At 34.2% G+C, this 15,156-nt stretch overlaps 1 protein-coding gene across 4 annotated transcripts in view; it reads right to left on the bottom strand.

Moving 5' to 3' along the window:
• Nucleotides 1–15,156, bottom strand: part of UBR2 (ubiquitin protein ligase E3 component n-recognin 2) — a 114,500-nt gene that overhangs the window by 56,256 nt on the left and 43,088 nt on the right. For 2 of the 4 annotated variants that reach the window (XM_082847299.1, XM_082847301.1), the window contains exons 5-11: nt 14,080–14,210; nt 11,988–12,126; nt 11,197–11,259; nt 6,820–6,940; nt 4,923–5,030; nt 4,489–4,577; nt 3,460–3,558 (exon numbers count right to left, since the gene is read on the bottom strand). In XM_082847299.1, the coding sequence (XP_082703425.1) occupies nt 3,460–3,558; nt 4,489–4,577; nt 4,923–5,030; nt 6,820–6,940; nt 11,197–11,259; nt 11,988–12,126; nt 14,080–14,210 (750 nt within the window). Of the gene's footprint in view, nt 1–3,290; nt 3,390–3,459; nt 3,559–4,488; nt 4,578–4,922; nt 5,031–6,819; nt 6,941–11,196; nt 11,260–11,987; nt 12,127–14,079; nt 14,211–15,156 lie in introns of all 4 variants that reach the window. The other 2 variants (XM_082847298.1, XM_082847300.1) reach the window with 1 other exon arrangement.

Raw genomic sequence — 15,156 nt, 5'->3', positions numbered from 1 at the left:
ATTTTTTTCTTAAATATTTGGAAGAATTCTCCAGTATAGCCTTTGGGCCTGGGGACTTCTTTGTGAGAAGATTTTTATATTAATTAAAATTTTCTATTTCTTGTTTCTCTTCTAACGACCTGTGTTTTTTTCTTAGGGATTTGTTCATTTCATCCAAATTTCCAATTATATTGATTAATTTGATCCTAATATTGCTTATTTTCTATTTAAAATCTGTAAGATTTGTAGTTTTTTGTAGTCCTTTTTAAATAAAATTTTTTCTGTTTTTCTTATTAGACTTTCTAGAGATCTACCCCCATCCCTTTTTTTTCAAAGAAAAATGTTTTTTGTACATTTACATTGTTTTATTAATTTCTGTTCTTTACTATTTCCCTTTTTCTACTTTCTTTAGACAAAAAATATAAGTACTTGTATTACAATGGCCTTCAAGGTCTGGCACTAATCCACTCCCATGTTCCCCTTATCCCCAGACTCAATGACCTCATGGATCATTCTCCTCCTCACTCACTCTAGCAACACGGGCCTGTTCTGGGTTCTTTCTTCCAAAATGCCAAGTGCACATTCATCTCAGAACTTTGCACTTGCTGTTCCCTCTGCCTAGGAAGCTCTTTCACCGGTTAGTCACATCACTTAGTCCCTCACGTCTCTGTCCAAACACTACTTCTCTGAGAGGCCTTTTTTGATAACCTTGTATAAAGTATGACCCTTCCATTGTCACTCTCTAACCCCTTAACCCGCTTTCCTACTTTACAGCACTTCTCAACACTTGATTTATTATAAATATGTAAATATTATATACATCTGTCTCTCCCCAGTTGCACTATAAATCCCATGGGAACAGGGTCTTTTGTCTTTTTTGTTTACTGCTATATTTATCTCCAGAGCCCCAAACAGTGCCTAGTTAATAAAGGTACTAAATAAATATGCTCTGAATAAATGAATACATATGTTATTTTTCTAGTGCTTCTAACTAAAGGAGTCAGACAAGAAACATAAAAGGTTGAAATATCAGAAAAAAACAAAAATTATTATTTGTAGATTACCAGAAATTCCAAGGAATCAACACAAAATATTGGAGAAAATGTTAATAAGAAAACCAGCTGCATACAAGATGGATATATAAAAATCAGTAGTTTTCTCTTTTTTTTGCGGTACGCGGGCCTCTCACTGTTGTGGCCTCTCCCGTTGCGGAGCACAGGCTCCGGACGCGCAGGCTCAACGGCCATGGCTCACGGGCCCAGCCACTCCGCGGCATGTGGGATCTTCCTGGACTGGGGCACAAACCCGTGTCCCCTGCATCGGCAGGCGGACTCTCAACCACCATGCCACCAGGGAAGCCCAAAAATCAGTAGTTTTCTTGCTTATTAGCCATAGTGAGATTAAAAATGTGAATAATTTACAATAGTGTCAAAAATATAAAACATAAACACTTTTAGGACAAGTTATGTTCCTGGATGGGGATACTCAATATTGCAAAGATATCAGTTCTTCCCATATTATCTATAAATACATCTTTTCAGTCAAAAACCCTAATGTGGTTTCTGAAATTGACAAACTGATTTTAGTTCTTCTCTGAAAAAAAGCCTAAAATAATTAAGAATTTTTTTGAAAAGAATAATGAAAGAAGATTTAGCTCTATAAAATATCAAAATGGAATAGTAAGCTAATATTATTAAAACTCGGTACTGGCATGGAAATGGACAAAAGGATCAATGGAGGAGAGAAACAGATTTGAATACACATGGGATTGTCTCAGAGGCTTCTCAAACTCATCCCTGACTCAACTGAAAGCAACACTTTCCCTTTTTATAAGTTCTCATTCTCCACTTGGTTACAAAAGTCAGAAACCCAGAAATCACCTTTATATTTTCCCCTCAAACCCAACAACCAATCACTCACCAAACCTAATATTCCTCAAACCCAACGTGTGGCCCATCAGTAGATTTCACTACTTACATATCTCTCACAACTTCTATACCCGCTGCCACAATCCCCACAGGTTTCCCACATCCACTACTGCTCCTGCAAATTTGTTCTCCAAATTACAAGCAGCATCATCTTTTAAAAATCACAAATGTGATGATATAAGTGTCACCTAAAACTCTTCAGTGCCTTCCAATGTTCTTAAGAGAAAAACCAAAATCCTTAATTTGGCCCCAAATATCTCATTAGTGGCTAAATAGACTTCAGACAGCTTCAACTGTCCTAGAATATATCCTTGAACATAAAGATAATCTGGGGAAAAAACAGTCATTAAAAAAAAGAAGCTGGAACATAATACCTTGTTAATAAAATAACTGTAGAATACTCTTAACTCCATACAATTAGGCCCTTGCCTATGTTTCTGGTCTCATTTAACTCCGTGTTCAATGATCTTCGACCGTACTTCTTCCCTTCTCTACTTCAGGATTTTCTCAAGTGTTGATTCCTACGCATGATTTCTCGTCACACTCCTACATAAAGTTACCTTCCCTACAGAATCCTCTTCTGAACTGTGGGAAAAGGTCAGATCTCTCCTACTCTATCAAAACAACAGAATTCTTCAGTTTTTATTATAATTTTAATTACCATTTATGTGAGTCTTTCCCTCCCTACTGTAAGTTCCATGATGGCAAGGCCCATATCTGTTCACCGTTCATTCCCAAAACCTAGAATTGTGCCCAATAAATAATAGGTGCTCAGTAATTTTTTAATGAATTAAATATTAATAAATTATTCAATAGAACTAAAACATAGTGATGCCTCCTGGAACAACTAGTGAAACTTAGTACAAGATCACCCAATCATCATGATTCAACTGCCTTAGTTACCCCTTCCCTTAGCAGGGAAAAGGAGGCTTCTTAGAATGTGAGATTATACACAATACGCTGTTTCTTCTTTTTTTGGCCGTGCGATGCAGCTTGCAGGATTTTAGTTCCCCGACCAGGGACTGAACTTACAGGCAGTGAAAGCACTGAGTCCTAACCATTGGATGGCCAGGGAATTCCCACAATATGCTGTTTCTAATGGATAAATTTGTTAAACTAATGAATTTAATTTTAACTCATCAGTTCAAAACCTTGGGGAAGTACTATGAGAAAGTACAGATTAAGTTCAAATGACTTTCCCCCTCCAGATTACACATTCAAAGATACATGTTCTAGTATGACTGAAGGCATCTGAAGTCTGATCACCCATTAATAAAATATTTTTCTATTCAGGAATATACAGATCTCAGTTCTCTATTATTTTAAGGCTTTACTTCTTCTAATGGAAAACAAGAAAATTCTTCTTAGTCTTTTAGTACTTACAAGTGAAGGGACTGTGAAAATCTGAACCGAGAGGTCTGCGATTGAAAACTCTCTGTCGTGGTCATCTGTCACATAATCACTCTGCAAACGCTCATAGTTCTATTAAGAAGGCAAAAAAAGGCAAGGAGTGCCAACTATCAGTTACAAAGAAAAGGCAAGCACTACTCACCAGAGTAGGTGCGGTGAAGAACTGGACAGACAGAGCAGTCACGGACACTGCTCGCTCGTGATCATCCTCCATAAAATCTCTCTGCAACTGCTGGTAATTCTAAACAACAAGGGGGAGATTCACCTCTAATCCACAATGACCAATGTTTAAGGATTATAATGAAATATCAGTGCTGGAGGAGTCAATAAGATATTCTATGAGAATGATAACTGGAATGTACCAACTAAACTCTGTGTAAATATCAATTCACTATACAATCTTCTTTAGCACAATGGCAGTTTGTGAGCTCAAATAGGAGTAACAGCTACTAAAATCCTGGGACGTCACTGTACATGGGTGGAGCCAAATCACAGTAGCTTTACACTGTCTCTGATGAAACCACACTTTCATTACTTCTGGATGCCTATCAGAGTCACCTGATGGCTCTTTCAAAGTATACATGCTTGGGCCCCATTCTTGGTGAATCTGCTTCAGTAGGTTTGAGAATGGAACGCAAACACATGCATTTTGAAAGAGCTGCCCAAATGATTCTTGTATGTTTCCTTTGTTAATAACCCCTAATTCAGGTGAATAAAAAACCAAGCAGGTAGTTTAATCGCATGCTGCTGTAAGGGAGAAGAACATAATTCAATAATATCAACAACCTAGAGTTATGATTCTTAAATCACATCCAAATATACAGGTAATTTCAACTAAAATTATCTTTTCTTACACAAAATTTAACAGGAATAACATAATTCAATGACATAGGTTTAAAGTCTTCATTTATCATTTCACATCATACACACTGCAGAGATGGATATTCACATTATCATGGCAGATGATAAACAAGAAAAACCTCACTGCTAGAATTTTATTCTATTGATGAAAGATAAAATGTTCATTTATGAAGTTTCTTAGAATTTAAAATCAACACATTGACATATTACTATCAGCTGTTAATTTTACAAACACTGGATGTAATCATGGACTACAGTTACTCTGTATATAACCTATTTTGTTAATCTTTAAAAGTGAGAAACTACTTACCTTTGCAAATCGAACAGCAAACAGTTTCTTGTATTTCAAATCCATAAGTAGACTGCTCATGAACAATTGATGATACACACTCCTAGCACCTTTCACAAAAAGAGCAGACGTTAAGATAAGGATATATCAAACAAGCCAAAAATTACATTTCCAAAGTTTTCATATGATCAACTGTATTTTAAGTGTCAAGAGCAACACTCTACATGTGTTCCTTAATCAGTTTTTCTAAATATATTTTTCAAACAAAACATAAAGGTGATTTAATTTGGATCATGGATCCCCAAATCTGTTTTTTCCCCAAAGAATAAGACTGCATGTGTTAATTCTAAAAACCATAAATATATTTATTAAATACCTCCCAAATGAAAAAGAAACTAACATCCCAATTACTTGTGTAAGTTCCCCTATACCTTAAAAGTAGTTAAGATACGTACCTTTCCACAATTTGGAATCACTAAGCATCAACCTATCCACTAGAGAAGAGTTTTCACCATTTGGCCCTTCTTGTAAACCAACTTGACATAAAATTCGGCGAAGACCATCTTAAAACAAGAAGAAAAGTAGTCAAGAAACAGTAACTTCAAATATTAAAATAAAATGACATATTAGTAGAAATTTTCAAATGGATCTACTATAGAGTCTTACTTTTTTTTCTAACTAAAGGTCAAATTTATTCAGAAAAAGTAAACATATTAACTATTTTATTAACATGTTCACAAAATGGAGAAAAATTCCAAATCTTGCATTATACACCAACTCTTATTCCAGAATACCAAAATACATGTGTATCGGAATGGCAATGACCTCTTATGCTGTAAAGAATTTAAATAAACAACAAAGAACCCAAAAGCCACTGAAATAAATATGGTTCTTTAAGCATCTATGCTAATTAAACCAGGTTACAGTAAAATTGTTACATATCCCATGATAACTGAAGATACGTATAATATAAAATTGTACTACCATTTAAAAGAAAGAATACATTACCTCTGTACTTTAATATATACCAGTCCATTTTATTAACGTTATGCAAAATGTTCTTCATTAAACAAAAATACACTATGTACTTATGTATACCTACTATATGAGGGGTTTTGGAATGCAAATTCCTTTATATTCTAAATGCTAAACTTAAAAACTATATATAAGCATTAACAAAACCAGAACTTTAATACCTTCTAGTTTCATATTTTATATTTAAAATCACTGTTTTTAAGTCTTCTACAAGCACGCAAAATAATCCGAAAAAAACCCCCCAAAACAGAGTAACTTTAAAATTTAAGAGTCACCAACTAGAAATTGTGTACAAGGCTAAAGAGAAAACTTTATATATGAATTAAATAATAGATAAGGTCTTTAAATTGTTGATGGTAAATAAATTTTCTCAAAGAAAATTTTCAGCAGAAAACTGATTCCATGATACTATTCATTAATGCTGTAGCACAGTACTTGGCATACAGATATCCAATGGAAAACACCAAAGCCAAAAAAAAAAAAAAAAAGAGGATGAGTGAAATAATTGGAAAGACATTTAGATTAAACAAACACATTCTCCTAAATTTCCACACCCCCATATTTTCACCTGTCAATTCACAGTGTGGCAATACTCTTTCTAGTAGCCTTTTAATACAAACGTTTTAAAATTTTCTTTATAGCAAACATTGGAATGTCATTATTCAAACCACCTCTCTTGCCTGAAGAACAGTATGACAGCTTAAATCTATTCCTAGTTTACTCTTCAGTGTTACAACAAACTTGTATTTTTGGCATTGGACGTGAAGGTTCTTAATTCTGTTTATCACTACTTTTAAAAGATTATCTAATTTGTAGACTGTGGAAAAACAAAAACTCAAACACACAGTAACTTCAAATTTGCAAATTTTCAGAGTTGCAAATTATTAGTAACCACAAGTCGTAGAAGTCAAAACAAAGACAGCCTTTAAACAGTTAATCATTTAGGTTTTATATACAGCAGCATTATGCAGCTTGCTTTGTGGAAGAGAATTCCACAGGATACGCCATTAAGAAATAGGTTCTTTTATCAAGTTAGTAAGATTTAGGTTTCATTAGCGTATTATAGTCATTTACAATTGTTTAACCCACTGTTTCCTACATTTATTTGAACACAGACTCCTCTGTATGCATATAAAAAGATCCCGTGGATCAAAATTGGGAAACAGATTTTTTTCTATATATAAAGATATTATGAGATGGTATTTTAAAACATGAAACTAAAGCAAAAAAATGATTCCACTTGCTATTTTTTCCAAAACAGTTTTGCAAAGGCATATGAGCTCATTTTTAAGTCAATTAGCACAAGTATGAACCTACCTGAATATCCAATAATACTTCCCAGCCAAGACAAAAGTTTCAAACCAAAATTCTGATGTGCGACAATAGACGAATGCATAACTTGAACTTTGAGTGGCTTTGTCTGTCTACTGGTATTTCTCTTAAAAAGAAATGGCAGGATGAAAAAACAAACTTAAAAAGGCTATTTTAGAGAAAGAAGTTAATATTTTTATTTAATATAGCTACACTCTCATCATTATAGGGGAGTTTTTCATGTATGTATGTAAGAAAAATACCATGTGGCTTGCTTTACTCAGATTCTAATTTTCTAGAAGGAATCTTAGGATTCTTACAAAAAAGTAAGAAGTTACAGCTTTAAGTAACCTGAATTTTTGGTCTTATATTTGAAAATCTGCCCCACCAATTATAAATTATTTAAATGCTTAAATTGGCTTTATGTCTTTAAACTAATTTTTAATGTAATTACACACTAATTTAAATAAGTTACTTCACTGCACAAATGTGATGTTATCAATACTTTAAAAAGATTGTAGTAAATACACACAAAACTTTCCAACTTAACCATTTTTAAGTGTGCAGTTCTGTAAAGCACACATTGTTGTATAACCAGTCTCCAGAACTCTGTCTTGCAAAACTAAAACTCTGTACCCATCAAACACTCCAGGTACCTCATACAAGCAGAATCATACATTATTTATAATATCTTTTTGTGACTAGCTTATTTCACTTAGCATAATGTCCTCAAGGTTCATCCACACTGTAGCATGTATCAGAATTTTCTTCCTTTTTAAGGCTAAATAATATTCTATTGTATGTATATAGACTTCGTTTATCCATTCATCCATTGATAGACACTAAAGTTTCTTCTACCTTTTGTCTACTGTGAATAATGTTGTTATGAACATGAGACCCTGCTTTCAATTCTTTTGTGTATATACCCAGAAGCAAGACTGCTGGATCATATGGCAATTCTATTTTTAATTTTTAGAGGAACCACCATACTGTTTTCCGTAGTGGTCGCACCATTTTATATTCCTACCAATAGTGAACGAGGGTTCCAATTTTTCCATATCCTTGCTGATACCTGTGATTTTCTGTTATTGTTTTGTTGTTGTTTGTTTTTAATAGCCATCCAAATGGATATGAGGTGGTATCTTACTGTGGTTTTTACTTGCATTCCCCTAGTGATTAGTAATACTGAGCATGTTTTCCTGTGCTTTGGCAATCTGCATATCATCTTTGGATAAATGTCTATTAAAGTCTATCAAAGCTTTTAATTTAACATGTTTTCCCCTTTTCCTTTTTTGCTTGGATCATCTTTCTACCCACCAGTTCATCCCATCTCCATAACCCACATTAACACAGTACACCTTTGCATACTTTATCCATCTATATGTATTATATATGTACTCATTTATAAAGGTTTTTATTTGATTTACAAAAAATGGGATACTACACATATTCTGTCGCATCTTTGTGTTAACAGTTTTTTTGTCGTTGTTGTTAATGACTCAATAATATTCTGTGGTGTGGATTTATTTAGACATTCTTTAGAGAAGGGCATTCATAGTCTCTTTGTTTACAGTCTTCTATGACTATAAAAAAACGAAGTACTGAACATCTCTGTACACACACTAACTGGTGTTTATATTTTTACAGGATAAATTCCTAAGAGAGATTATAGATGCTACTAGATTGTTTTCCAATTATGTGGTAGCAATTTATTTTTACACAAGTATTTCTGTTCTCTGCATCTCTGCCAGCAAGGTACTTTATCACTCTAATTTCTCCATCTTGTTGGGTATGAAATCTCTGTCACTTTACTAAACTAGGTAGTTTGAGTCTCTTTTTACATATATTTACCACCTAGATCTTCTCTGTTGTGATTGTCTTTTCATACCCTATGTCCATTTTTCTATTTTGTTGTTTGCTCCTTACCTGATAATCTATGAGTGCTCTGTTTATCATAAACATTAAATGTCTATCCTTTGTGTTAGAAATAATTTTTCCAAATCTACTGTCTACTGACATTTTTTTTTAACTGACCTTTTTTATAATATTTTGCTATGCAAATTTTTTATGTAGCCAAAAATAAGTTCTTTTCTAACTCCTGGGGTTCTAGTCTTGGTTAAGAAGCTCTCCTCCTCCCTTATAATGTACTTGTTTCCTAGATTTTCCTCATACTAGTATCTATTTCTGGACTTTCTATTCTATATTATGCATATAGTATATCTATGCAGACACTACCAGAGATTACAAGTACTGATTTTTTAGGGAAAACCTGTAATAACACTGTGAAGCAACAAATGTAAAGGGAAAAAAAACACCTCCTTTACCTGGATTCATCTACTGTAAACATTCTATTCCAACTGCTTTATCATTTGCACATTATCTTTCTTTCTCCACACACACATAAGCATTAAAAAAAAAAAAAAAACCACTGAAGGTTAAGTTATATGCATAATGCCCCTTTACCCCTAAAAACTTCAGTATACATTTCCTAAGAATGGGAATGTTCTTTTTATACAACCACAGTATAGTTTCTGATGTATTATTAAATTGGGTATGTCCAGTTATCAATAAAGAATTTCTTGAATAAGACACAAACTCATGAAGAGAAAAATATATTTTGCTACATTAAAATTAAAGCTTTTGCTCAAGGAGAAGCATCACAAATAAGCTTAAAATAAGTCACATATTAGGAAAAGATACTGCAACAAAAGATCAGGATTCAGATTATGTAAAGAGCCCCTACAAATGAGTAAGAAAAAGACAAGTAACCTAACAACAAAAAAATGGGTAAAGGGTATGAACAAGAAATTCACAGAAAACTTAAATGACCAATACAATAAATATGAAATAAGATACTCAGTAATCAAGGCAGTGCAAATTTAACTGATGAGATGCCATTCATACACATCAGGTTGGCAAAATTTTAAAAATCTGACAATATATAGTTTTGACAAGGCGGTAGAGATATGGGAACTCTACTTCGATGCTGGCTGGAATGTATATTGGTACCACCATTTTGGAGATTAACTTGGCAAAATCTAGTATAGCTGAAAATGCTCAAAAGCTAACAACTCAGAAATTCCATTTCTTGGCATATACCCTAGAGAAACTTTTGCTTCTATGCAACAAGAGGACAAAAAAATGACCACAGCAGGACTGATAGTTATAGGAAAAAATTGGAAATATCCTAATTGTCCATCAACTGGAGAATGGAAATATTATGGTACAGTCATCAATGGAATACTTACAGATACATGTATCAACACAGATAAATCTATAAACAACACTGAAATGAAAAGGCAAATTGCAATATAATATATTCAGTATGAATCTTGTTATATAATGTTTAAAGACTTCCAAATCAATACATATAATATGGATAGATATTTAACAGATGAAATATAAAGGCATGTATGAAAACGAAAGATAAATTAATGAAAGTAGTTATCTCTAGGGAAGGAGGAAGGGGAATGGGATTTAGAAGGGATAATACAAGGGCCTCTATACTATTTTATTTATTTAAAATACGTATGAAGAAAATAAGGTATAATGTAGCACACAGGCATTTACTGTTATATCTATTTTCATCTGTATATTTAAAATATTTCACAATATATAAAATTATATTTTAAAAGGACATTTACATAAAATGCAGTTACATGGAATAGTTAAAAACAATAAATTATAACTTTAAAAAATAAATCTAAATGTGGGGAATAGTTTTCTTTCAGATAAATTATATACTAAATGCTATCAGGATATGCAGCATACCTTGCTATTAGGTACCAAGAAACAACTTCCCTTGAATTCTAATCTTGGTGCTAAAGGCCAGTTTAATTCCTAAAAAGTAATGTGAAACCCTATCAAAAACAAAACAGAAAGCAAAAAACTTTCTAAGACATCTCTGATAAAAAAATAAGACGACAGAAATATATACATATATATCTCATCTAAACATTCATTTTCTGTATCAATCTTACGTAGCTTAAAAAAAAACTAGATAAAGCAATAAGCAATGCTCAGGTAACATATATTTAAACATGATTTTTTTTTTTTTTTGCGGTACGCGGGCCTCTCACTGTTGTGGCCTCTCCCGTTGCGGAGCACAGGCTCCGGACGCGCAGGCTCAGCGGCCATGGCTCACGGGCCTAGCCGCTCTGCGGCATGTGGGATCTTCCTGGACCGGGGCACAAACCCGTGTTCCCTACATCGGCAGGCGGACTCTCAACCACTGCGCCACCAGGGAAGCCCCTAAACATGATTTTTGATTGATGTGGCTTTACATTCAGGAAGGCAGAAAAATGTGTTCATACACACCAAAATGTGGGATTAGTTTTATACTAATAAAAAATAAGAGTGTAGACATATTTTTAAATTACTTACCACAATTACTGATTTTGCTTGTTCACAATACTGGAAGTCTCCATATCGAACAGACCTACGTCCCTGTAAATAAAGATATTTGAAATTAACTTGTAAAAATATTTATATTCAGTATTAATAACTTTTGAAACAGTAAACAAACACAGTGTCATCTGAGCACATAACAACTCTGGTCAATTTTTTTTTTTTTTTTTTTTTTTGCGGTACACGGGCCTCTCACTGTTGTGGCCTCTCTGGTTGCAGAGCACAGGCTCCGGACACGTAGGCTCAGCGGCCATGTCTCACGGGCCTAGATGCTCCGTGGCATGTGGGATCTTCCCGGACCGGGGCACGGACCCGTGTCCCCCGCATCGGCAGGCGGACTCTCAACCACTGCACCACCAGGGAAGCCCTGGTCAATTTTTAATATCTACAATGTTTATTCTATTCATTAATTAAAAAGTAAATTAAAATATTTTCCTTCAAAGCTATCCTAACATTTTTCAAGCCATTAATAAGTTCAAGTTGTTATCCTTGAACAACACAACATTTATTCTTCTAGGCTGCTATCATTTCTATTTTCATAACTGAATATTTCTAACCACTGTGTAGGATGAGAGCAACTGTATCTATGTTTCCTCCTAAACTTTCTGACAACAGCTTACAGTTATACCCAATATATATTTGGGTCAATATTCATATGAAATTAAAGAAAAATAGCCTAGATATATATACCTCTAACTCAATTTTCTAGGATAACTTATCTATATTAAAAGTTTATTATGTGACATCAATATAATGAAATTACTTACATCTCGATCTACTGTAGTTGCAAAGCCAATGGCTTCTTTTTGTGTACAGTTAACAGCTTTCTGAAGAGTATAAATAACTTGTTCATAGGTATGAACCTCATCATTAAACAGCATGCAATAGTAGGTGTCACTCTTCTCTCTGTGGGATAAAACATTAATTATATATTATCTATCTGCATTATCACCTTGCTCCAGGATGATTTATTAAGAGCACAGTTTGTTCTACGGAACGTGCTAGGTACTAGGCACATACCTGTAATGAAGCCATCTGTGGTCCCCACACTCTATGACACTACTGGATGGTGGGAAAGATAGATACTATACATATAATCTATGTGAATTGGCTTTTATCAAGAAGAAAGGATGCTAGAGTGGGATAAAACCAGTATGGGAGTTCAGAGAGCTGCCAAAGAAGTAATTTGAGAGCTGAAGTCAGAATTGGCTATCAGTGGTGCTCAATTGGGGGCAATTCTCCTCTACCCTCCATAGATGACCACTGGACAATGTCTGGAAACTTTTGGTTGTCCTGACTGGGGTGGGAGTGCCACTGGCATCCAGTGGGTAAAGGCCAAGGATGCTGCTAAAAATTCTACAGTCCACCAGTTAGAGCCCATAATATCTGGCCCCCAAAGCCAACAGTACGAAAGTTGAGAAACCATAGGCTAGAAGAAAGTGAAAGCTAAGGACCTGAGGTGGCAAAAGTAAATACTGGGAGCTGGAGCACAGGGAGGAAGGAGGAGATTAGTCTGGAGATAGGCAGAAATCTTAAAGACCTTGTAATGGATTTCGATTTTGCCATCCTAAGGGCAATCAAAGATTTGAAAGAGTGAAATAGGAGCTATGGTCAGATTTGTCTTAAAGTTCACTTTGGCTATATGTGGAGAATGGATCATGAGAGACACGAGTGGATATGGCAGTCTAGTTAGGGATGTCATGTTGTCCAAGGATGAAATTAACGCAATTTGGACTAGGATAGTAGTAATGGAGATGAACAGAAGTAAACAACTTGAGAGAGGGAGAATCAGCTGGACCTGAAATCTAAATGGATATGCGTGACTCAGGTTTTTGGGTAGATGAAATGCCATTTACTAAGATGGGAAAACATTACAAGAGGCGCAAGTTAGATTATTTTCCCTTCTATGCTGGTGGTCCCAAACTTACAATGGAACAGAAAAATAAAAACACAACTCTTCTATTCTCTACGGTCTAAATTTGGATCTCAGATTTAGATCTTAGTTGGTCCCCAACTCAAAATACATGAAGATAAAGTCATGACGTAACTAAGCCATTTTCAACATTTCCAAAAAAGGAATACTAGCTCCTCATTTTACTAAAAAACAACCTACAACCTAATTATTTGGAACACTGTTGAGAAAGCAAAAAAGAAACACCACCAATGTCCTTTAGACTCTCACTTGTATTCAACCTTAACTGTGAATACAATTCCAACAAGCTTGGCTAGAATTAAAAGTAGAAGAGAAGGCTGCTTGAGGCAAGCACATTCATGCAGAAAAGTAAGCCCTTAACCTTAAATACAGCTATAGCAGAATCCAGCTCTCTGGTCACAAATTTGCAATCTCCTCAATAATCTAAGAACAAATGGTAAAAATGTTAGATGTACTCTAAAAGAAGCACAAAGTGTAGAATAAATTTTATACAAATTTAGAATCAAAAATGGTTAAAATTGAATTTGTGTATTTAGTCAAACCAGAAAACTCACTTAGATCAAAGTGCTCATTCCCTAATCAAATCTCATACACAAACAAAAAGAACTGTAGAGTTAACTTAACAGCTTTATCACACAAAGAAGAGAAAAATGTCTGTGCTTGAAACCGTAGTAGAGCCTTGATGTGGCTAAAATATGGCTATAAATCGGCGAAATCAACAACAGGGAAAAACCTCTACCAATTAAATGGCTCACACATATTTAAAAACTATAAAACCAAGGTTATTATTATGCTGAAAACTAATTATTAAAAACGATTATGTTCTATCCTAGCTGTATTAAAGTTAATTTGAGGAATTAGAATCAAAATGCTTAAAATTGAGTGTGAGCAAATACAAATACAAGGAATAAACGGGCTGTACTTACACCATCTCTAAATCTGGTGGCAATTCACTTTCCTTTTCCCAGGTTAATATCTCTACTGCATACCGAAACATAATAGCAAAAATGTTATAAGTTCTTGCAATCACATCTTCTGATAAATGCACAAGAGGATCCTGAAAGAACAGAAAAAAAAAAAAATGCAACCATGTTAAATGTACATTAATTCTCCTTTTTCCCATTCTGCCTCCCTCCTCAAAACACTACTGTAAAAAGCTGACATCTTCCAGCTTCAGCTTCTCTTCAATTTGATCCTATACGTTACATCTCAGCAAATCAAACTTCCTAAAACATTCTCTTCATAATAATCCACATTACTGAATCATATGAACCACAATATTCCACGGCACTCCAATGCCTAATAAATAAATCTAAAAATTTTAGAATGGCATTCTAGGATCTTTAAACCTAACATCAAACCATGGTTACAGCTTCACATCCCTCTAATCCCCAATTTCCAGAATAAACAAAGGAATGTTATCTAAGGATGGACAAGTAATATTTAGTTTTATAGGTATAAAGGAGAACCTGATTTTGAGGATTCTAAAGGGGAGAAGTCAACAAGGTCAGAAAACTGCTCCTCGATGTTGTTAAGAATTACTCACTTTCTCTCAGCGAGTCAAGTTGTGTATGTATTTAACAGAGAACTTTGTATATTAGACTTAACAGTAAGTCACTAAATTTCAAGGTTAATGTAAAAAAGTATTACTATAAACATACTCTAAGGTTATCTTTCAGTCAAGGTTGGCAAAATGTTTTACACAATCTAATCTTAATGCTTTATCAAATCTAAACATGTTATTTAGCTTAATGGCTAAATAGTGTTATATTCATCTCTCAATAAGAAAATCAATATATTCCAACATCATTGAATGGGAACCAGCACATTCTTGAAAATATACATAAGGATACAGAACATTTCTGTGCATCTTCACCAAGGATCAGCTTAGTGGAACTGATATAAAACAAATGGAGAAGGAGAATAATGTCAAGGATGAAGGAAAAAAGACAAAGATTCCTAAAGGAGATGGGTCTAGGGCTTAAAGAATGTAAGAAGTAAGA

The sequence above is a fragment of the Leucopleurus acutus genome (assembly GCF_964270905.1).
Source record: "Leucopleurus acutus genome assembly, chromosome: 10".
Taxonomy (NCBI): Eukaryota; Metazoa; Chordata; class Mammalia; order Artiodactyla; family Delphinidae; genus Leucopleurus; species Leucopleurus acutus.
The sequence above is the reverse complement of the archived record's forward strand: the minus strand, read 5'-3'. Positions and strand labels throughout refer to the sequence as shown.